We start from the raw sequence: 25,307 nt of genomic DNA, 5'->3' as shown, positions 1-25,307 counted from the left end.
AGGCTACAAGCTCACAAGCAATAAATCAAAATGTAACAATCATCATTTAAATGGCTAAATCAGTTCAAAACCACAATACAAAACAATATTTACAAACCCATCTCTAGAATCTCAATCAACGACTCACAAATCATTGTTTAAAGACAAACCCAAATGTATAAATGAAGAAATAATGAAAATCTAAGTTAAGGAATAGAAAAACCCAGAAATATGTAGCAGAATCTGCTGCAGAGAAGTGCAGAAAACGAGCTCCTGCTGCTGCTGCAGAAATGGAACCTGTGCTCCCTCTTTCTCTCTTTCTTTTCTTGCCAAAAATGCCTCCCTTGCTCTCTATGGAAAGAAAATGATAAAGGGGACTTTATATAGGTGAGGGGCCTGCCCTAGAATGGGTAAAAAGGGGGAAGGTTCCAGAGAAAGTGAGGTAAAAAGCTAGAGTAACGAAAATGCCACGTCAACCATTTCCAGTAAAAATGACATAAGCCGAGTCAGTTGTGTTGTGGGTTGTGTCGCGGGTTGTGTAGCTCTCGGCCTGAATATCTGACGATCGACACAACCTGCGACATAAGCTAATTCAGTTGTGCTGCAGGTTGTGTCGCTCTCGGCCATTTGTTACTCAACTTCAAAATTTTTGCAATTCGACTTTAATCTCCTCCAAATGGCTACTCTGATCAAAATACATCAAATTTCTTTAAATTTAACCTACAAAATAAATAAATTTCAAAAATTAAACTAAGAAAAGTGAAAATTGCAAAATTGACTAAATATATATTAATATCTATAATAATAACTATGAACAAGGGTAAATTATGTGCAAAAATTACTCCTAAATGATGATCTAAAATGCATGCATCAAATTCCCCCATACTCAAACTCTTGCTTGTCCTCAAGCAAAATTTCATTAAAACTCATTTGGAAGGGAATAGAATCAGTCTTTGAAAACACAAAAGTCACAAATCCAAACCACCAACTTACCTTTAGCCACCAACATTCCAAATTCCCACCAGCGAAGCACAAAGAATGAAGCAATCACTCTCAACAATTACAAAATAGCTAAGAATTAACCAATCAACCCAAGCAACAAACACCAACCAGCTATAAGAGTCAATTGTGCCAAAACAAACCTAAATAAAATAGATAGCCAATGTGTCTCAAATAGATGGTGAGTAATGTATGGAAGATTATATTGCCAAACCCATATGCAAGCATAAAAGATCTAACTCTACTAATGTAACAAGCATTTTTCAAAGAATCATTAGGTCTTTTTAAGGGTTGTAATGGGGTCAAATAGGGTAAAATTGTGGTTAACAAAGAAAGGGAATAAGGTAAACAAAATATGAGAATAATATTAATCATGAAACTCAAAGTGCATCCTTTTTTTTTTCTCAAATAATAATTTTTTTTTATAAAGAGGAAAGAAATTCACAATGAATCTCAAGTGCTATCACAATAAAGGGACTACTTTTATAATATTTTTATTTTATTTTATTTTATTTTTATATTTTATTGTGTACTTGTCCCTATTTCATGTCACACCCAAAATTACCTTTGGGATATTTTGGTGACCATTTTTTTTATCAACTTTTCACAATTACTCTAGCACTATTCAAGATGTTTCAATCCTCCAAGTTTTTTTTTATATATATAGCATTATTTATTTTATTTTTTATGCACTTAATTGCTAAAATATTATTCTCATAATAGGTGGTAGTGTTTAGGTTTAATGGCTAGGTAAATGATTTGGGTTCCAAAGAAATTAGAGAATTAAGGTTCAAGGGGGGTTTGCAAGGGTTGAAATGAAATTAAGGGAGGTTAAGGCTAAATGTGAGGTTTAAAATATGAAGGAATGCCTAAATCATATTCTTATCAAATGCAAGTTAAAAATTTCGCTTTGAAAGATCTAAGATGCTTGTTCTAGGAATGGTGAGACGACAATGACCATTTTCTTCCTTAAAGGCTTATTCAGACACTCAAAACTCAAAATAACTAATCAGAATTTGCATACCTAGATAGACATATTAATTTTCAGCTATTAAGTAAGAGAAATAATAATGCTTAAGACTTTGTACCCAGCTGGAACTTTCATTCCACCAACCATCTAAAGGCAAGTTGGATTGCTTGAATAAGCAACTTATGGAATTCAAAGACTGGTTTAAAAATTCAAAAAATTTAAATGAATAAATGAAATGCATGAGTGTAAATGTATAGTCAACCTATATGTAACTAAGTATGCATAACTAAGTGTATGAAGCTATATGCAAGTGTATGTATGTGAATATGTACAAGTATGAAGTAATGAATGAGTATGTCACTATATGCAAGTAAAAAAAAGGAAAAATAATTTTGCAAAAAATTTACCCTCTCCCCCATACTCAGAATGAACATTGTCCTCAATGTTAAAAGAGTGCAAGGAATGGGATAATTTGGCTATATATGCAGAAAATGGGTAGCTCATATGTGCATAAAGAATTATTACCCTGTTGCATAAGCGATAGCACAACTTGTGTTGAAAGTGACACAAGCTGAGATGAGAATTGTTACCTCATTGAAGTGCAGCCAATTTAATTAAGTAAAAGTTGGACAGCTGCTGCACTCATTGCAAAAGAAATAGTGCAATGGAATCCATTAAATCAATTAAACTCAAAAAGTTGAAATAGGGAAGTTAAGCTCAAAAATATAACCATCAAGTGTAAATCCAAAGTAGCAAATCAAAACAAGTGAGCAATGTACTAAAGACATAAAAGAAAAATGTATTTTATGAGGAACTAAAAAAAAAAACTGAATCAGTAAATGGTTCAAGTAAAAGAAAAACAACACAAGCAAAATATTAACTAAACAAGTTCAAAATACTAATTAATTAAGCAACGAAATTAAAGACATGAAATGTAAATGGAGAATAAAAGCTGGTCAGTCAGGTATGAGAACTCCTTTGCCCTTGCCATCTTGTGGAGGTGGTGGTGCTTTTGGTGGCTGCTGTGGAGAGATGATGCTCAAAATCAGTGCCTGGTTTGTTTCGATCTTCTCCAGCTTAGCTCGCATGACTTTCAACTCGTCTTGCATTTCAGCACTTCGATCCAAATATATGTCAGCTAAATCTCATAGTGTCTGAAAGGAGACATCCGTCATTTGCCGAAAAGAATAGATCTCATCACTGAGATTCTCCATGAATGTCAAAAGAGTTGCTATGGATGGTCCGTGTCGTTGATGAAGCAGGTTGAGCAGCTGGTGGAGCTCGGCTTGAAGGTTGTGTAAAAGGCTGCTCAAATGGTCGCTCAGATGCTGAGGAGGAGCTAATTGCAGTAGGAGAACCAGGTGGTGGTTCTGTTAGTGCAGGAATCTCATACAGTTTGGTAGCCTCATTTTTTATATAAAATTTTTGGTTGGCCAAATGAGGTCCATCCAAAAATAAGAAACCAGTTGGAAGAGCAGGACACTTGTGCATTTGAGGATTAAAGCCAAAATAATATGCAATGGGTGTGACCAAACCTCCAAAGACAATGTTACCAGTACCCCTAGTGGTCTGGCGGATCACATGGCGGCAGAAATAATAACCAGGGGAAGCTTTTTTGCTAGTTTTTACACACCACAAAAAGAATAGATCATACTGTGACATTGTGCCAACACTAGATCCTCTGCCTAAAATTGTATTTGCAATTAGTCGCTGAAGCAATCTCAAGGCATGATTCTCAATCTTGGAGGCTTTACTGTGTCCTGGTTTGAAGGTACCTGCTGAAGGTGCAATTCACTGCCAAAATTCATATGCATTATAGTCCCTTTGGCTAGCAGGTATTTTGAACAGACCATCAGGTGGAAAGCCAAATATATGGTGAAAATTATCCATAGACAGTACCCTATCTTGACCAAGGCATCTAAAATGGATTGTCAAGTCATTATCCAAGGCAATTTTATGCTCATTAGTGGACAGGGAGGCCATAAATTCCTGGACTAAAATGGGGTAGACCAGTTCCTGTTTATGTGCAAATCACACCCAACCTAAAGCATCTAACAGAGTCTGCATTTCATCATATATCTTCAAGGATTTAAGTGTAGACACATCCAAATACCGAGTTTGAACCATTTGTCGAGCTACAACTCTTGCCTTATTTTTCTTCATGTCGGCAGTAGGTAATACCCAGTGTGTAGTAGTAGGCAGAGAGGAAGGGAATGCAAAGTTACCTTTAGATGTACCGGGGCGCTTGACCGCCGACTTCGGGATGCCACGTCGGACAGCAGGTGCGGCAGGCATTGGAGGCGGGATTGGAGGTTGTTGTGTGGCCGGTTCGGGTCGCTTCCTCTTGACGCCGCCCGTTGATTTGTGTGGCTTAATGTTTTTCGCCTTTTTCTTTTTGAATGTGGCAATCGTGGCGTCACTAGAATGGGCCGGCGATGGGTCGGCGTTAATGGGCGGGGTGCCTTGGGGCTATGGCGGCTGTGAGGAGTGGGGAGGTGAGTTTTCAAAGGATAATGGGGAGTCGGACATGGCAGAATGGAGGGACGTGATCGGAAAAGGAGAAATATGGTGGGTGGTGGAGGCGACGGTGAAGATGAAGGTTACGGCGGGAGGGGAGGGTTGTGTCGGGGGTGATGTCGAGAGGAAGAAGAAGTTAATGGGTTATCGGGTTAGGGGCTTTAGGTTTGGGTTGTGGGCTTTGGTGTAGGCTTTGGGTTTTAGTCGGTTGGGTTTTAGGTTCAATTTCGGGCTTGGGCTTATGGGGTACGGTTTTTAGGGCTTTGTGTTTGCTGCTGGCCCATTCTGGTGAAGGAAGTTTTTATCCTGCAAAACAAACAGGCGACACAAGTTAGAACATAAGGATAGGGGGGGTTGTGTCGAAAGTTGTGCAACAATCTGCCCAAAAGTGTGCCCAGCGGACATAAGCGGTGACACAAGCAAACCCGGTTATGTCACAGGTTGTGCAACAATCTGCCCAAAAGTGTGCCCAGTGGACATAAGCGGTGACACAAGCAAACCCGGTTATGTCGCAGGTTGTGCAGTCTGCTGCCCAAAAATGACCGAATTTCATAGCACCTAAAAAATTGAAAAAAATTAGATTTCAAATGATTAAACCTTCATAACATGAATTTTAATTGTTCAACTTGTTATGTTCATCAAATACTCACACAAAATAATTTTTCAAAGCACCAATTCACACACCCATATTCAAATAATTTTCTTGTTAAACCAAGATGACAAGGTTTGGAAATTTTTTCTCTTAAAATTAACAAAAAGGGCAATGAATCCATCAATATGTACCAGCAAATACTCAACAAGAGAAAGATGAAAATGGTAAGTGAACACATTTAAATCTAAAATTTAAAGCTAAAATTTAAAGCTAAAACTAAAAATTTTTTTATGCTCATTTACTTGCAATGCATTGTATCCCATCTGCACAAGGAAAGTAGAACAATGTTAAACTCTGAACAAGGAGTATAGAAAAACTTAAAACAAATATATATATGAAAGAGATAAAGAATCAATGAAAAATTGGGAGTTATGCACAAAAATGCTAAGTTTAGGTCTTTAGCTTGACCATACTCACTCAAAATGTTATGGAGAATGAGAAAGATAGCAAGTTGCTATCTTCTCAATTGGCTCACCAACTGAATAATGCCTCAACCTTTGCCCATTTACCTTGAAATTACCTGATTTTTCACCAAAAATTTCCACAGCACCATGAGGGAAAACTTTCACAATTTTAAATGGATCGGACCACCTTGATTTTAATTTTCCTGGAAAAAATTTTAACCTTGAATTGAATAAGAGAACCAAATCTCCTTCTTTAAAGTCCTTTTTCTTGATATGCTTATCATGCTATTTTTTAGTTCTTTCTTTATAGATCCTAGCATTTTCATAAGCATCAAGTCTCAATTCTTCTAATTCATCAAGTTGCAAAAGTCTTTTGTGTCCAGCAGCTTGTAAATCAAAATTGATTGCTCTAATGGCCCAATAAGCTTTGTGTTCTAACTCTACGGGCAAATGGCATGATTTCCCAAAAACTAACCTATAAGGTGTAGTTCCTATGGGGGTTTTAAATGCTCTTCTATATGCCCAAAGAGTGTCATCTAATTTAAGGGACCAATCTTTTCTGGACTTATTGACAGTTTTCTCTAAGATTTGCTTGATTTCTCTATTTGTGATTTCTACTTGGCCATTTGTTTGAGGGTGATATGGTGTGGCAATCCTATGCTTTACCCCATATTTTCTCATCAAATTTTCAAATTGGTGGTTGCAAAAATGGCTACCACCATCACTGATTATGGCACGTGGGGCACCAAATCTAGTTAAAACAAATTTTTTTAGAAATTTCACCACAACTTTTGCATCATTGATAGGTGTAGCAATAGCTTCTACCCATTTAGATACATAATCCACCCCTACCAAGATATATTTATTCCCATAAGAAGATGGAAATGGCCCCATGAAATCAATTCCCCACACATCAAACAATTCAACTTCTAATATGGACTATTGGGGCATCTCATCTCTTTTGGAAATGTTGCCTACCCTTTGGCACCTATCACACTTGCTTACAAAATCTCTCACATGTTTAAACATTTTAGGCCAATAAAAACCTGATGTCAAGACCTTTTCAACAGTTTTGGAGACACTAAAATGACCACCATATTCAGAGGAATGACAATGGTAAATAACATCATGTATTTCTTCCTCTGGTATACATCTTCTAATTATTCCATCATTGCATCTCCTAAACAAAAGAGGTTCTTCCCAAGAATAAAATTTAACATCATGCAAAAATCTTTTCTTTTGCTGCCAAGATAAATAAGGTGGCAAGACACCACAAGACAAGAAGTTCACAATATCAGCAAACCATGGAAGTGTAGAATTCAACACATACAACTGCTCATTCATGAAAAACTCATCAATTGGCACAATTTCATCATCTTTATTTTCAGTTTTTATCCTAGAAAGGTGATCAGCCACCACATTCTCAACACCCTTTTTATCTCTTATTTCCAAATCAAATTCTTGAAGTAACAAAATCTATCTAATCAACCTAGATTTAGCTTCTTTCTTGCTCATTAAATACCTTATTGCTGCATGATCAGTGAAAACTATTACCTTTGAGTTGACCAAATAAGAACGGAATTTATTGAGTGCAAATACTACCGCAAGGAACTCCTTTTCAGTTGTAGCATAATTAACTTGAGCTTCATCAAGGGTTCGGCTTGCATAGTAAATGGCATAAGGTTTTCTATCTTTCACGCTGGCGATACCCAACAAAGAAACTCGCTTGCATCACACATGATTTCGAATGGCAAAGTCCAATCCGGGGGTTGCATGATAGGAGCTGTTGTTAATGCCGTCTTTAACCTGCAAAAGGCAACCATACAATCTTGATTAAAATCAAATTTAACATCATGATTCAAAAGATTTGTTAAGGGTTTAGCAAGTTTAGAAAAATCCTGAATAAATCATCGGTAAAACCCGGCATGTCCAAGAAAACTCCGCACTCCTTTGACAGTAGTTGGGGGGGGCATTTTTTCAATAATTTCTATTTTAGCTCTATCCACTTCAACTCCCCTATTTGAGATCAAATGCCCTAAAACGATCCCCTCTTGGACCATATAGTGGCATTTCTCCCAATTCAACACCAAATCATTATCAGCACATCTCTGCAAAATTTTAGACAAATTAGTCAAGCATGAATCAAATTTAGTACCGTATACTGAAAAGTCATCCATGAAGACCTCCATAATTTCTTCAATAAAATCAGAAAAAATGGCCATCATGCACCTTTGAAATGTGCCAGGCGCATTACACAATCCGAATGGCATCCTTCGATATGCAAAGGTGCCATAGGGACAGGTAAAGGTAGTTTTTTCTTGGTCATCAGGATGTATTGGAATTTGAAAGAAACCAGAATATCCATCTAAGTAACAAAAGAATGAATGCTTGGCTAATCTTTCTAACATTTGATCCATAAAAGGAAGGGGAAAATGGTCTTTTCTTGTAGCATTGTTCAACTTCCTATAGTCTATGCACATTCTCCAATCAGAATGATTCTAGTGGGTATCAATTCATTATTCTCATTTTTAACAATCACACCCCACCTTTTTTGGTACAACATGCACAGACTAACCCACTCACCGTCGAAATGGGGTAAATAATTCCAAAGACTAGTAATTTTAGGATTTCCTTTTTCACAACATCCTTCATTGTAGGATTCAATCTTCTTTGGTGTTCAATGGAAGGTTTACTATTTGGCTCCAGGAAAATCCTATGCATACAAACTGTTGGGCTAATTCCCTTTATATCATCAATTGCATACCCCAAAACTCTTCTATATTCTCTCAAAACTCTCAACAATTTTTCATTCTCAATATCAGTCAAAGATGCATTAATTATAATAGGATATGTTCCATTGGGTCCAAGAAAAGCATACCTGAGGTTGGAAGGAAGAGGTTTAAGATCTACCTTTGGGGCATCCTCTACCTTTAATGATGGTGGTTTAATCTCCAAATTTTGCACTTTTTCAAGCTGAAAAATTTTGGCTTCAGGATGTGGTGGAGAGCTATCCAAGTGTTGTGCAAAAGCAGCTATGTTGTGATTGTCATCATCAATGCTCCCACCATGGACTAAGCAATTTTCAAGAGGGTCTTGTGGATAACTTTTTCTGAAATGCTCTTGAACAATCTCATCAATAATATCTACCCGCAAACAAGACTCAACTTCTTCATGTTTCCTTTTCATGGCAGGATTGATGTTGAATATCATTTGATCATCTCCCACTCTAAGTGTCAATTTCTCACCCTTTACATCAATTAATGCACCAGCTGTTGCCAAAAAGGGTCTTCCCAATAAGATAGGAACTTTTGTGTCTTCTTCCATATCTAGAATGACAAAGTCCACCGGAATGTAGAATTTCCCAACCTTGATAGGCACATTTTCTAGAATGCCTTCTGGATACTTAATTGAACGGTCAGCCAATGAAAGATACATGTTTGTGGGCTTCAACTCTCCCATATTCAACTTCTCATATATTGAAAGTGGCATTAGGCTGACACTAGCTCCAAGGTCACATAAGGCATTTGCCACACAATTATCACCTATATGACAAGGAATGGAAAACACACCCGGATCTTTGAGTTTGGGAGGTAACTTCTTTTGAATTATAGCACTGCATTGCTCTCCCAAGTTGATGGTGTCATAATCTTCTAGCCTTCTCTTGTTGGAAAGAATCTCCTTCAAAAACTTGGCATAACTTGGCATTTGAGATAGTGCCTCAGTGAATGGCACATTGATATACAACTTCTTTAGCACTTCAAGGAATTTGCCAAATTGTTTGTCTAGCTTATGCTTGATGAATCTTTGAGGGTAGGGAAGGTTGGGCTTATAAGGTTCAGGCGGGATGTATGGTTTCTCTCCCTCATCTTGCTCACTTTTGCTTTCTTCTTCTTTTTCATTTTTCTTGCTCTCAACTGAATTTTCTTCTTTTGTGCTCTCTTTTTCTTCTCTCTTGTTTTCACTCTCTTGACCAACTTTTTTACCACTTCTCAAGGTCACAACCTTACATTGTTCATGAGGGTTTTGTGGTTGGCTAGGTAGTTTCCCATAGGTTTTGCTTCCCGATGAGCTTGCTTGTTGAGCCAATTGAGTCTCTAACATGCGGCTGTGGACTTGTAATTGATCCATAGTTTGTCTCATGTGTTGCATTTCTTCCTCCAATTTGCTATTCATCTTACTTTGTTCAGCAAAAAATTTCTCCATCATGCTTTCCAAGGTTGGCTTTGGTTCATGAGGTGGAAGGGATTGTTGTGCTCTTGCTTGATATCCAGGTTGAGGCTGCCTTGTGGGCTGAAATTGAGGCTGAAATTGAGGCCTATTCTGCTACATATACTGTTGGTTATGAGCATAGTTTGAGCTTTGGCCTTGTTGAGCAAAAGTTGCTTGTGGTCTCCATGTTGAGTTGTTCACATTAGAGTAAGCATTTCCCATAGGTTTTTGTTGATAACCTCCTGCATAAGCAGCTTGTTCTTGCAAATAATCATCACCATAAGAAGAGTAATCAACTCCACAACTTTGGGTTCCATCTGTGTAAGCAACTTGTTGCATAGTTGTAGGAGTTGAGGTTGTTGCCTTTGTGCAAAAATCACTAAGAAGCTGAGTCAACTGATCAAATCTTGTGTTCATGTAGCTAACTGAGTCAAGTTCATAAATCCCAGCCTTCTTTGGCTCAAGTGCTCTAGGATTTCCCCACAAATGGGTATTATGAGCAATCTTCTCTAATAGATCATAGCATTCTTCACTTGTCATTCTCATGAAATCTCCTCCTGCTTGTGAATCAATTGTGTTTCTTATGGCTGGAGTAACTCTGGTGTAGAAATTCTGAACAATCATCCATTTGGGTATTTCATGATGAGGACATTGCCTTTCAAGCTCCTTAAATCTCATCCAAGATTCATACAAAGTTTCATCATCTCTTGGCTTAAAAGCTACCATCAAATTCCTCAAATGAGTGGTCTTCCCAGGTGGGAAAAACTGAGATAGAAAAGCTTGAGATAGCTGCTCCCAAGTAGCTATAATAGCTTGTGGAAGCGAGTCATACCACTCCAATGCTGAATCCTGAAGAGAGAATGGAAATAAGGTGAGCCAAATCACTTCATCTGAAACTCCAGGCTGCCTTTGTGTGCCACATATCATCAAAAATTTCTTCAAATGAGAATGAGGATTTTCAAGTGGACTACCTCCAAATTGTGAATTCTGAACCATTTGAATGAGACCAGTCTTTAACTCAAACTGATTAGCTCCAATGATAGGTCTGTTATCTCTCACATCAGCACATCTAGGAAAAACATAGTCTAACATGGATCTTCTCTGAGGATCATTTTGATTAACCACTTCATTTTGCCTATTTTGCTCATTTCCTCCATTGTTTCCACCAATAGCTTTATTTTGATTCTCCATATTTTCAATTGTCTCCTCTTGCTCAAATCTTTTTTGTTCTTCTTTTTCTGCTTCCTTTCTTCTCTTATATTCCTTTTTGTTGGCTCGGCAAAATTTTTCAATTTCTGGGTTGAACAACAATTCAGTGTCACTTGTGCTTTTCGATCGTCTCATAAATAAGAAAAGTACCTGAAAAACACAAGGAGTAGTAGTGAAAATAAAAGAAAATAAAAATTCTAATTAGCTTAAAACAATTAAAATCCAACTTAAAAACAAACAATTCCCCGGCAACGGCGCCAAAAACTTGATACTGTGTTGTAATCCGCAAGTGCACGGTTCACAGTAGTATAGTTTTAAAAATTGATATCGATCCCACAGGGAATTGTGCTTAAATTGGAAATAAAAGTATAAGCTAATTAGAATGACAAAAAATTAAAGATGTAAAATGAAATTTGGAATTAAAATTGGTATTTGAGGAATTAAAACTAAATCAAACAATTAACTAAAATTAATTAAACTAGATTACCAAAAATTAATTTGAAATTTCTATTTATAAAATTTGAGAGGAATCAAATCTAAATTCAATAAAAATTAAAGTGATTCTAGAGATTGGATTTTCAATATTGTTTGCATGTGGTTTATCCCTAATTTAGCCAAACACATGAGAATTGCAATTTTGAGGGAAATCAATTCTTAAATTTTTGAAACCTTTTTCAAGCATTTCAAAGTTGGTTTTCATTAAATCAAACCCTGTTTTCACAGTATTTCAAACCTAACAAAAATCCAATTAAAGCTCTAATTGATTTTTGGAAAGTTCCCCTTAATCCTCTTAGCTTATTTCTAACACCAAGAAAATAAAGTTTATTGCAAGATTATCTATCCCTAATATTCACTTTTCAGTCCATCTATTAAGGATTAAAGCTTAACTTAATGAGGGCCCATTCATCAAGCAAGGCGACAAGCTCACAAGCAATAAATCAAAATGTAACAATCATCATTTAAATGGCTAAATCAGTTCAAAACCACAATACAAAACAATATTTACAAACCCATCTCTAGAATCTCAATCAACTACTCACAAATCATTGTTTAAAGACAAACCCAAATGTATAAATGAAGAAATAATGAAAATCTAAGTTAAGGAATAGAAAAACCCAGAAATATGCAGCAGAATCTGCTGCAGAGAAGTGCAGAAAACGAGCTCCTGCTGCTGCTGTAGAAATGGAACCCGTGCTCCCTCTTTCTCTCTTTCTTGTCTTGCCAAAAATGCCTCCCTTGCTCTCTATGGAAAGAAAATGATAAAGGGGACTTTATATAGGTGAGGGGACTGCCCTAGAATGGGTAAAAAGGGGGAAGGTTCCAGAGAAAGTGAGGTAAAAAGCTAGAGTAACGGAAATGCCACGTCAACCATTTCCAGTAAAAATGACATAAGCCGAGTCAGTTGTGTCGTGGGTTGTGTCGCGGGTTGTGTTGCTCTCGGCCTGAATATCTGACGATCGACACAACCTGCGACATAAGCTAATTCGGTTGTGCTGCAGGTTGTGTCGCTCTCGGCCATTTTTTACTCAACTTCAAAATTTTTGCAATTCGACTTTAATCTCCTCCAAATGGCTACTCTGATCAAAATACATCAAATTTCTCCAAATTTAACCTACAAAACAAATAAATTCCAAAAATTAAACTAAGAAAAGTGAAAATTGCAAAATTGACTAAATATATATTAATATCTATAATAATAACTATGAACAAGGGTAAATTATGTGTAAAAATTACTCCTAAATGATGATCTAAAATGCATGCATCAGAGGTGAGAAGTGAAAATTACTTTATTTTTTATTTTCCTATTGTGTCATTAATTTTTTTATTAAAAATCCAATTATACCCATTAAAAATAAATCTAATTTGCTAATACGAACAAAAGGCTTTAACATAAAGGGATAATCGAAAATGCAAATTATTGGTCCCTAAGCTAAAAGGCTTTAATTTGCATATTAAAAAAAATAAATAATAAATTTTATCTAATAGGAAAGGGTATTTTTGTAATTCTAATAATTATTTGCCATTCTTTCACCTCTTTCCAAACATAAAAAATATGCATTACATCTTCTTACATTTCTATTAATTCACCCCTTTCCAAACATAAGATTTTTTTTATTATAACCCTCCTTACCCTCCCCCCTCCTTATGCTCTCTTACCCTCCCATTAATTTCCCTTCCCTCACCCCATCCAAACATAGCCTAAGGGACAACTATACACCACGCCCCGCCTGGCGCCCACCCCCCCGGCCACATCACCCATATTTCTTAAGGGACAACTACAAAGCAACCAAATCCTAATCCTTTCTCCGATTGGGTCACTTTCAAACTCCTATGGCAACATGAGTGTTGTTTCCTACGAATTGATTGTCACCTCCCCTATCCCGCCGGCTAAGTTGTATAAAGCCTTTGTCCTTGATTCCGATATTCTCCTACCAATGATTGTGCCACAGGCCATTAAGAGTGTTGAAATCCTTGAAGGAGATGGAGGGCCTGGAACCATAAAAAAAGTTACTTTTGGAGAATGTATGATCATCTGACTTATTAAACTTGCTTTCCTTTTAGTATCATAGCCAATTCAAGTACTGAATGTTGAAACTGATTGTACTGAATGTTAAATCTTTATGTGCAGGTAGCCAATTCAAGTACTCGAAGCATAAGATTGAAGCGATTGATAAAGAGAGCTTAAAATTCAGCCATAGCGTGATTGAAGGCGACATTTTAGTGATTGAAAAAATAACTTACGATATCAAGTCTGAGCAATCCCCTGATGGAGGATGCATCTGCAAGGAGAGCACCAATTACTATACCTTTGGTGACTTTGAGCTTAATAAAGACCAACTTAAGGCTGGCAAATATAAGGCCTTAGGAATGTTCAAGGCTGTTGAAGCCTACCTTTTGGCTAATCCTGATGCCTGCTAAAATTGCTGCTACTTTTCTGCTGAAATAATCTCTCATATGTGCTTGTAAGCAAAAACTGCCTTTGGTTTGCAAATAAAAGTTTGCAGTTGTACATGTCAAGAGTCAAGAAGCTTCTTATTTTCTACGTCGCGAAGAAAAATGAATGATATGAATCCCATTTTTCTTTCAATAAATGCACAAGAATTATCATATGATCAAGTTATATTAGTTGCTTGTTTTTAGTAACACGATTGCTCAAATCTTATATTTAACTCAAATAACTTATCTCACTAATTTTAGGTAATACACCTTCTTACACAACCAGGCATAAATATCCAAAGCCTAATTTGCAAGAAAATATATCTGCTGGTGGTTTAATATTGAAGCAGGATAGGCTTTAATAACATAAAGAGAAAATGAATCGAATCTAATTTTAATCCAAAAAAGTATTTTAAAGAAAAAAGATTTGTTTAAATCTTATATTTAACTCAAATAACTCATTCCAAACTAACGTGGATAATAGATATAGGCTTTATAAATCACACCTTTCAATGTGATTTTCAAGAAATGTTTTTCTCTATAAAGAGAGGGGAAAAAAAAAAACTTTTAAGTCATCAGTTTTCCCTCTCATATTTTCCTGTTGATAGTGTACCAATTGACTTGTCGTGTCCGTGTGCCCAATCATACTCGTCGAGCTAGTCAAGCTAGTCACATATCAGGTTCTTTCCTCTGTCTTTCCTTTCTCAATAGAAATATAAAAAGAACATTATAAGAGTAATATAAAACTATAAAATTTAATATAAATTATATTTAAAACAGTTTCGATGTCAAAATCAGTTTTTCAATAATAAAAAAGAAAATCAGTTTTTAAATTAAAAGAGCAATATTTCAAAGGAAAAACTGTCAGATATCTTTTTAAATTTTGCAATTGTATTATAAATTCTGCCATGAATTTTCCTCCTTCATTTAAACACAAAATAGGTCATAAAATTCTTTCATATAATTAGTTAAATAAAATTGACATTAACAAAGAGTAGTTATAGCCTAAGTTTATACATGTTGTAGTTATAGCCTCAGTTTATACATGTTGGCTTTAATTATAATTTCTATTCTTTTTTTTTTTTTTTAAATGCATCGAGATTACATAAAAAGCCTGAGGGCCTTCAGCATACAAAACACCCATAAGTTTTGAGGGCATTGCTGTAAGTAGGAATGTACAAACAAACCATCAAACCGATCAACTTGAATAAATTTAAATCGAAATTAGTAATTTTATATATTTAAATATTAATTATGATTTCAAAATAATTATAAACCAAGTTTTTTATTTAAGTTTCGGGTCAACATAATAAAAATTCAATCCAAATCGAATATATATATGTGTGTGAGGGCGAACTTTTGAATAGATGATATATATCCTTAATATATTTATAAAATTACTATTTATAAAATACTATTACTATTTAAATGTGTAACACCCCTATTTGCATAGTCTGGTATATTTCACTGTTCCGATGACCGGTGTCGGTCCAGATAATTAAGGAGATTAGAACCGCATCTAAGACACTTAGATAAGCTCTGAATGCAAATAATTAGTGATTACTAGATAGTTAAGTATAAATAAGAAAAACATAACATAAAAGATTAAATGAGCCGGGAGTCACAGCGATTGGTGACCTTCCCGGGAAGTGACTGCGATGTTAGTCTTAACCCGAATTCTGAACCGGAAAATATGACGCCGCGGTCCTTAGGACTATTGCGAACCTAGTGGAAAAGAGAAAATCACAGAAAATAATTGTTAAGCAGGTCAAAAAATTAGGTTAGAGATCCAGAAGAAATATTGAATAACTAACAAACCGGATCAGACAGGCGATGGGCAAATTGGTCAATTCACCCCTAGAGCTTACTCCTGATCTAACTGTCCAATAAAATCGGACAAACAAAAATTTCAGAAGCGAGAATTAAGTTAAAGAACTATTAAAAAATTTAGGAAAATGGAAAAAAGAAAAAAAAAGTTTTATTTCATCATTATGATTACCTCATATATATGACATCATAAGTCAATTTTAATTTCCCTACAATTTTTGACTAAGTCAATTTAGTTTAATTAAACTTAAAAACAAAGGAAATGAAAAAAAATAAAATAAAATATCACTTGTCTTCTTCAAGGTTTCGGCCGCCCCATCTCCCCTCTCACCTCCATGTGCAATCTCCATTAAAGCTTGAACTCAAGCTTGAATTCCACCCAACTAAACATAAATTCCCCAAAATTATTCCACAAAAGCTTGCTATCTTCACTTGAGAAGGCATTTGAAGAAGGAAAGAAAAGAAGAAAAGAGAAGAAAGTGAAGAAGTAAAAATCAAAGAAAGGTTAGTAGTTTGAATTGAAACTTTTTGTTTAACACTTATGTTCTTAGTTTAATTAACTTAGATTTTAACTTAAAATTTAAAGAAAACCACTATGAGGGACCAAAGGGGATTTTCGGCCAGCAATTAAGGGAGTTAGTAGTGCATGAGTTTGATGAAATTGAATGGCTAATTGAGGTGAATTAAGCATGTAGACAATGATTATAAACTTTAATTGCATTAGATTGCACAATTGTGTAATTAGGGTTCTTAAGCATCTTGAAGATTAGGGAAAAATTGGGGAAATGGTCAATTGGTACAAATGACTCTAGTTGAGGTGAGAAATGGTCAATTGGGACCATTTGTGGTATGTTTGAATTGATAGAAACCAAGTGCAATTTGGATTGGTTAGGGTCACTATTCTGGTAGCTTGACCTAGGTCTCTTTCAGGGACTAAAACTAAAAATTTACCAACCCAATTGTGTGAGGACAATTGGGAATGAAAATAGACACATAATGGCACATTTTTTATTCAGGAACCATGCCTAGAAAATGACATTAACACAGTGAACAAATAGGTTAAACTCGGATGTAGTACACTGCCATTGTACCAAAATGACTAAATGAATAGTATTTGTTCATTTAGCCATAACTTGGGCTATACAAGTCCAAGTGACCTGATTTTTATGGCATTGGAAAGGTATGACATAGAACTACAACTTTCATGAAGAACAGTAACCCAAATTCTACCCATAACTAAGTCATTTTGCCACCCAAAGTTAGAGATCCAAAACTACAAGAACCAATTAGGTGTCCAGAAAATCTGAGTTAGACCAATCCAGTCAGCCATGTTCAAATGGCCATATCTTGGGCTACAAAACTCCAAATGGAGTGATTCAAAAAAAGGAATAAAGCTAAGACAATAAGTAACAACTTCTATAAAGAACACATAGCCAAATTCTCACAGCAACATAACCAATGGAATAGTACAAAATATGACATCAAAACTGAAAATTTGAAATTATGCCTAGGAGACCTAAAAATTGAAAGGGCAACCAAAATCAACAAATTAAGCAACCAAAATGTGATATGTGGGTAAAATTGAAATTCCAATACCTATTAAGCGTAAGAAAGTCAACAATTTGACTTGAATAGTATCGTGAATAGTAACCCTGAAATGCAAAATTCAAATAACATTAAATTAAGCATATTAGAGCTAGATATAAGTAATTGTGAATTTATTATTGAATTTATTATACATTATGATACTGAAACACTGTAAAATTGTGTGTTTCAGTTGAAAAGAATACCGGAAAAGAACCCGAGACATCGAGTCAAGGCCTAGAGGTGACTCGCACGAGGTTTGTGTACAACATAAAATTTTTCTGTAAATTCTCTTGACAATTTGTTTTGATGAATAAATTGTAATTTATTTTTATTGCAAATTTTTGAATGAAATGAATATTATGCTTTTGACTTAAATTGTTGGAAATTTAATTGTATGTGTTAGAATTGTCAATAAATGTTTAGTAAAATGTTAAGATAGTTTTGAAACTACAGTGTCATGACCATATATCTTAATGCCTCACTAGCATGCCTAGTAGGAGGAATTAGTTTTGAATTTTGAATTTCCTCTCTGACTAAAGTGTTGAGGTGTGTGCTAGTAGAGGAAGAAATTGAATGGGTGCTCATAGTTTGAGCTAGATAGCCTTTAGATTCCTCGTAAGCCTCCGGCTATTGAGATGAACTTTGTACTGATGGCATGATATAACTGTGTGTTTTTATGAAATTGTTTTGTAACTTCCGAAATAAGATTGTTTTGATTAAAATTATAAATTGTGTTTTGTATTTGTTTTTATTTTCAGTACCATATTTGAATAAATGTGATTTGATTTATGGATAAAATTTTATTTTAGTATGTTATGCACCACTGAGTTATAGTACTCAGCGATGGTTGTTCATTGCTGTCGCAGATAGAGAGACTAGTAGAGCAGCGGAGTGAGCTATTAAGGATTTTATAGTTACTTCTGAACCTTTTGTCCGGTATAATCTTATACCCTGATTATACATGTTTATTTTGATGTAATTAACTGTATGTACATTTGTAAATTGGTCATGAGCAGTTGTACAGATTTTGTAATAATATTATTTTAGATTTTCTTATGTAATTTAGACTAATGAATGTAAATTAATGTTTCTTGAATGGAATGTGAATGAAAAATATTCAGTATTATTTTTGCAATATTTGAATTGAAAATTGATTTAAATTGTGGAGATTGGGAAAAATTATGTTGACTTAAGTTTTAATGGTGGTTGAGATTGGTTGAAGTGATATATTTGGAAGTATTTTTTACAAGTAAAATTTTTTGTTTTTCTCAATTACTGTCAGCACTCTGCCAAAATTTTTTCAAAATTTATGGAAAAATAAAAATGGTCAAAAATTTTATCAAATCTTTAAACTTCAATTAAATGTTTTTAATACCTGCTAGAAAAGCTCACCACTTTCAAAAAGTAAGAAAATTGTTTTAAAATCTCTTGTAGTATATTTAATGGATTATCAGTAGACGGAGTCGGTAATTCATTAGGTATACTACGGGATCATGTTATGCCTTACAGAGAGGTAAGGTGTGACAAAATGAATAAAAAATAAAATTTAAAATCCTAAAATATTAGAATTCTAATGCCAAAATTATAATTAAATTAAAATTCTTAATAATAAAAAAATTTTCAAACTCTCCTATCTATTTGAGTTCTTTTAAAATAAGTACTAACTTAATTAATTAATTAATAAAAAATTTTATTATATATAATTAATTTATTTGAAATGGAAATAATTTTATATAATTTATTAATAATAATTATAGTCTAAAGAGAATTAGAATTTGAGATTCCACTTCATAATGGTATATATTATATAACTTTAACTTATTATTCTATTTCACATAAAATTATTATACAACTACATATTTTTCTTGGGTAATAAATTAGAAAGTTTGTTAACAAAATTAAAATATAACCGAATTTTCCAATATTAAAAATTATACTATCCTAATTTTTAATTATTATTTGCATATAAATTAGCCTAAATAAAAAATATCTAATAATTCTATTGATAAAATAAAAAAAGATTTTAAAATTCAAAATCATATCTAATAGCTTATGGTCACTTGCAAATCCGAACTAGAAATGTTCATAATATATTTAAAATTCAAAATCATACTAAAATTAGTCATTTTAATTTGAGATTTTAGGATCAATTGAAATCGAACATGTCTATTTTTCTTTATAAATTGAAATTGAATTATCCAATTTAAGATAAATTGACATTTTTAAAATAAAAAATTAAAATAATTTTCAAATGTTGAAAAAGTAATTGAAATTGAAACTAAGAAATCTTATGATCTGATATAAGTCTCTAATTTCAGATATAAATACTGATGATTTTATATTTAAATTAGATCCATGACCACCCTAATTGAATTAAGTTTTTTTAAAATATTAAAAAGAATGAAGGATTAAAATCATGATATTTAAAAAAAATGTATAAAACATTATACCAATAATAATAAGTAAAAAAAATTATTGACAACAAGAAAATAAATGAACAGTATAATAAATTTTTTTCTTAATTACATTTTATTATCATCTTTTTTCTATTTTGGAGAATCAAAATATTAGCTATAATATTTACTTATATGATAATTTTTTAAAGACCTATATCATCACTAATGGTGTATATAGTTAAATTATATGATGTTAAATATATTAATATGCATGAAAATTTTGTGTTATTACTCACAAAAGATAATTGTCAAAGATAATGATATTATCATATTTCAAAAAGTTTTATCTTATAGAAGAATTTGATAAGAATAATGAAATAATAGGTATGAAAAATTTTAAATATTTATATATTATATTACACTATTTAAATTTTAATATTAATTAATATAAAATTTTAGTATTTTATTAAATTATTAATTTTTATATTTAATTGTTATGTATAAATAAAATAATTATAAATTACGAATTATTTCATGTGCCTCAAAGACTAAGTATATATTAAAGAAATAAATAACGCTCAAATTTAATTCAACCCACTTAATGTAAAAATCGAATATACATGATTTTATAATTTATTTTGTTGGTTTTGATTTGAATACTATCAAAACCAATTTTATTGATTTGATTTGATAAAATACAGTAAATTCATCCAAATCAACTCATGTATAGCCCTAATTGTAAGCCAACAATGAAAATATGAAGAAGTACATCTAACATTTCTGAAAGCAAATTCTTGTTTATTTATTATGAACTTAATTAGGGATTAATTATAATCCTTAATCCACTGGTATGGTAACCAAAGAACGCGATTAAAATCTTTTATTATCGAGCCAAAAGTGGCTTGGCCAGCCCTCCAAATAATAACAAAGTGGAAAACTAAACACAATTTAATCAGTAATAAGCATCAGGATTTGCCAAGAGATGGGCTTCAACAGGCCCGAAACAATGCCAGGGGCTTTTTTCTAAGGAAATTTTTTACCTTCATCAAGGTATACAAACACTTAATTAATAAAAAATCATATCTTAATTAATAAAAAATCATATCTATGTATTTTTATAAGGGGTCTACTATAATTTTAACTCAAATGATTATTGATAATTGGTCAAGTGTATACACCCAGTTGTAAGTGTAATTGAAAAATTAAAAAACAAAAAAGATTTATTTGAAATAAAATATTAAATTAAGGTGAATTTTCATCAGGTTGAAGGGGTCATAGAGCTAGATGCTACTCAAATTAGAGAAAAAAAAAAAAAAACTGAATAAAAATAATTGGGGTTATTAAACCTTTGTAAAATGGCTTATATGATAATTATTAGGGGAGACATATATTCCTACAAATTTATTATTTTAGAGAAGTGCATAAAGTATTAATTGTGAACATTATTTCATTAACAAATAATAATAATAATAATAATAATAATAATAATAATAATAAAAAAAAAAAAAAAAATTTAAAAGCAATGCGTCATTAATTCTTCTCATTCATAACCACCATTAATAATTAGGCTTTATTCTTCCAGTAATTAATAAAAAAATAAATAAATTCATATTCATTAAATAATAATTTCATAATTAGAATTATTATTTTAATTTTTTAAAAGCATCCCTAGTTTGCTGATCTTAGACTCCTAGTACAACAAATTGCAAATGGAGCCATGAGAACGACAAACATCATAAGGAAAAATTCTATAGTTCATTTTAATTTTAAAAAAATAATTTTAATTAATTAGATAAAATTTTAAATTTGTAAGAATTTTGATATACAATTAATTTTCTATCATCTAGTTATTGAAATTTATTATCGTGAATTGAATAATAATAATAATAATAATAATAATAATAATAATAATAATAATAATAATAATAATAATAATAATAATAACAACAACAAAGTAAAAGTTAATAGCCATAAAGTAATAATAGAAAAAAATTTGAATTTAACTGCCAATTGCTCCTATCGAAAATAGGATGGGCTACAAATTCTAGTCATAGCACATGATTTCATAAAAGTGTATGATTTTCTTGATCTATCTTTATCTTGATGGGCTGAAAACCAAAGCTCTTATTTTTTGTTGGATAATAATTTGAGTAAGTTTTCTAGAATCTATTTTTTAGTTTAAAATCTCTTTAATTAACTAGAATTAAAGAATTAGTAGATTTGGTCTTTGAAAATAATTATATTTATTTTATTTATATAATTAAATAAAAATTTAATTTGAATATATACTATTAAATATCATATTATTTTACTTAATTTTATAGATCACAATTTTTTTAAACAAATCAAACAAACTGCATTAATTGCTTAGATCAAAGAGAAGTACATCAACAAGGAAGGATGGAGGTGAAGATTAGGGATGGCAATTCGGGTTGATGGGTCGTGTTCGTGTCGTGTTAATACGGGATATGAATACGATTAAGGTCGATATAAACACGACACGACTAATAAATCATGTAAAAAATTTAAACATGAACACGAACCTTCTATTATACGTGTTACACGAAACGACACAATTAATATTAAATTGTATTAGGTATGTTCAACATGACACAACCCATTTAACACGAAATAACCTATTTAACGTGGTTTGACACGACTTAACCTATTTAACATGCTACATAAGTGGGTTCATAGGTCATAGTGGGTCAAATGAGTTAGTGGGTCACGGGTCAACACGTAACATGAATATTAAATTGTATCATAAACGTGTCAAGTCGGGTTAGCAGGTTAACTCGTAACACAACACGATTATAACTGTGTTATAAATGGGTCAACACAAATTCGACACGAACACGAATAAGCTTAACCCGAATCCTATATTTTCGTGTCGTGTTCACGGGTTGTGTCCAAAATTGCCACCCCTAATAAAGACTAGCAATTCACTAAATTAGGCAGAGAAACAGGAGCCCTTGCAAGAGCATGAGTACACTAATTCGCCAAATTAGTTAAAGAAACAGCAACCCTTGCAAAAGTATGAGCACACTGATTCACTGATCGTTTCACAAAAGAAAAACTACAATTAACAAGCTTAGATGGCAAAGCTTTGCAATTAACATATATATATATATATATATATATATATATATATATATATATATATATATATATATATATATATATATATATATATATAAGTTAAAATAATTATAATAAAATAAAAACTTTTCATGAATAAGTTATTCTCCGCAAAATAAATGAAGTACATTTTTATGTATTAATTTTATAAAATATTTATTATTTATTTATATAAATAAAGTAATTTTAATTATTTGATGCGTGTGCAACATATTCTTCAAAAATTAGTTTATTTTTATATAAAAAAAATTTAGTTATTAATTTATTATTTATAAATAATTTATTAGTATTAATATATTTGTCAATCTTATTTTTAAAATTTTTCCTCATATCATAAGAAAATATAAAATCAGGTAAAATATTATATATCAAATAGAAATTAACAATATTAATATTTATTGATATAGGTGTGCATAGTTAATTCTATCAAATAAAACTAAAAAATTAAATAGAAAATAACTGGAATTAAAAAAAAAATTAGTAGCTATACCACATTAAATTTATTTTTTTGTATAAATTCTTAAATAATAATGAAAAAATTTTGATTTTTCACACTAATTATACATGTTTTATAAAAATTATAAAATGTTAAAAACTAATTAGTCTTGATAAACTCAACACTTCGTTATATGAACCAATAAAATAACAAATAGTTATATTTATATATTTATAAAAACACTTACAATTATAAAATTATATTATAATAATAAATTTCACCTCTTATCATATTCACTACAAATTTATAATTTATTATTTTCATTGATATAATTTCATTGTTTTTAACTTAAATCTAAAAATGATAAGATACATACATCATGAGAAATTAATAATAATAATAATAATAATAATAATAATAATAATAATAATAATATATCACATATAAGATTAATAAAAAATTATGTATAAAAATATTAAATTATGAGTACATATAACTGATGTTGCTTGAGATTCTCAGGTCAGTAAACGATTTTAGTATTATCTGTAATGAGAAAAGAGGTGAGGTTGATAGCCTAGGTAGAGCCACTTCAACACCCAAGTCAATAAATGCTCAAGAGAAAGCAAATACTTAAAAGTAATAACATAATAGAATTGGGTGCATTAGCTAATGTCATAAGCCATATTTATAGGGTAGAGTATTATGCTTTTTCCATCTTATTGGGAATTTTGCTAACTCATATTCAATCTTTTCCTTCCGTGTATTACGGAAATGCTACCTACAATGTCGAGACATTCTCAGTGAAAATATAGTACATTATGTTAGCATGCATCTAACCTTTAGACTATCCAAACACCCTACTTTGTCTGACATTCTATGTTCAATTCGAACTTTTCATTCTTTTATACGAACATCCCTTATTCTGACCGAACATTTTGCATTTTATCCAAACATATTAGGTTCTGACTGAACACCTTGTGTCCTAATCAATCATATTAATTCTGACCGAATACCTTGCATTTTAATCAATCATTTTATCTATTTAATAAATTTTTAATCTAATCTAAACTTAAAATTCGGATCTTTCATCATCTAAAATTTTAGTAATTTTAGTTGCACTGTATCAACAACAAATAAAAAATATATATATACAATGCACATTAAAAAAAAAAATATTTCGATTAATAAACGCTTGAAATTTCTATTAGCATTAGATTCGAATCTCATTTGAGATAAGTGATTTATGAAAAGGAGAGACTTGAAAAATAGAAAAGGCTATATATTATTGTCCCTGAAAAATAAAGAAAAAGATCTTATATGGAATATCTACGCATTCAATCTATTTCAGACCCAACATGCATGCATGCATGCATGCATGGCATATGAATTTAGCATTAAACTAAATGTGTGACAGTTGGATTAACCATGCACTTTTTTGGCACAAAATCTCATTTAAATTCTAAGTTAATATATATGGTCAAAATTAATCCATTGTTGTCCCCATATCTGAAAATTAAAAATTATACCCAAAAGAGATTGAGAGAATTTTTCTTAAAATTTTTATACATTTAATAGAAAAGATTGTTTCTTTCTCAGAATTTTTAAATCCAAAGGATCAATGAATCTAAAAATTAATTAAGTAAATTAATTAAATAAAATTTTCTACATTTCATTTCTTATCCAACATTAATGATCAATTTGAGTTGGCAGAAATCGAAATCTGAATTTTTTTTGAACTAGTCACTGACAAGTTTTTATAATTTTAGAACATGAAAGCGATACATTCTTTTAGATTCCTCAACTTGTAGAAGGAATTTGAAGATGATGTGCATATATAAAAACTATTTTTAGTTATCTTAAGCCTTAACTGATAAATTGGTCTGTCTGCAGCTAAGATCAATTAAAGGGCTTCTTGATGCTGTTGGGATAATGGGATCCTCTTCATGATGAGATAAAATTGCAATCTTCTAGACCCATGTGATTTTAACCTACCAACTTACCCTAATTTACCTTATTATTACCAAATATATATATATATATATATATA

The 25,307-nt window shown here is 32.0% G+C and overlaps 1 protein-coding gene and 1 non-coding gene across 2 annotated transcripts; both read left to right on the top strand.

Annotated features, from left to right (window-relative positions):
• The first annotated feature begins 10,364 nt into the window (after positions 1-10,364).
• LOC131170919 (small nucleolar RNA R71) lies at positions 10,365-10,471 on the top strand. Its single transcript, XR_009141683.1, has one exon. It is a non-coding gene; the product is annotated as a small nucleolar RNA R71 (small nucleolar RNA).
• Positions 10,472-13,245: 2,774 nt separating this feature from the next.
• On the top strand, positions 13,246-13,858 carry LOC110671147 (major allergen Pru ar 1). Its single transcript, XM_021833521.2, has 2 exons — positions 13,246-13,462; positions 13,569-13,858. Exons 1-2 carry the CDS (start codon positions 13,279-13,281, stop codon positions 13,856-13,858), a joined length of 474 nt encoding a protein of 157 aa, XP_021689213.2. The 5' UTR covers positions 13,246-13,278.
• Positions 13,859-25,307: the final 11,449 nt, after the last annotated feature.

Source organism: Hevea brasiliensis, chromosome 11 (genome assembly GCF_030052815.1).
Source record: "Hevea brasiliensis isolate MT/VB/25A 57/8 chromosome 11, ASM3005281v1, whole genome shotgun sequence".
NCBI classification, from domain to species: domain Eukaryota; kingdom Viridiplantae; phylum Streptophyta; class Magnoliopsida; order Malpighiales; family Euphorbiaceae; genus Hevea; species Hevea brasiliensis.
The sequence above is the reverse complement of the archived record's forward strand: the minus strand, read 5'-3'. Positions and strand labels throughout refer to the sequence as shown.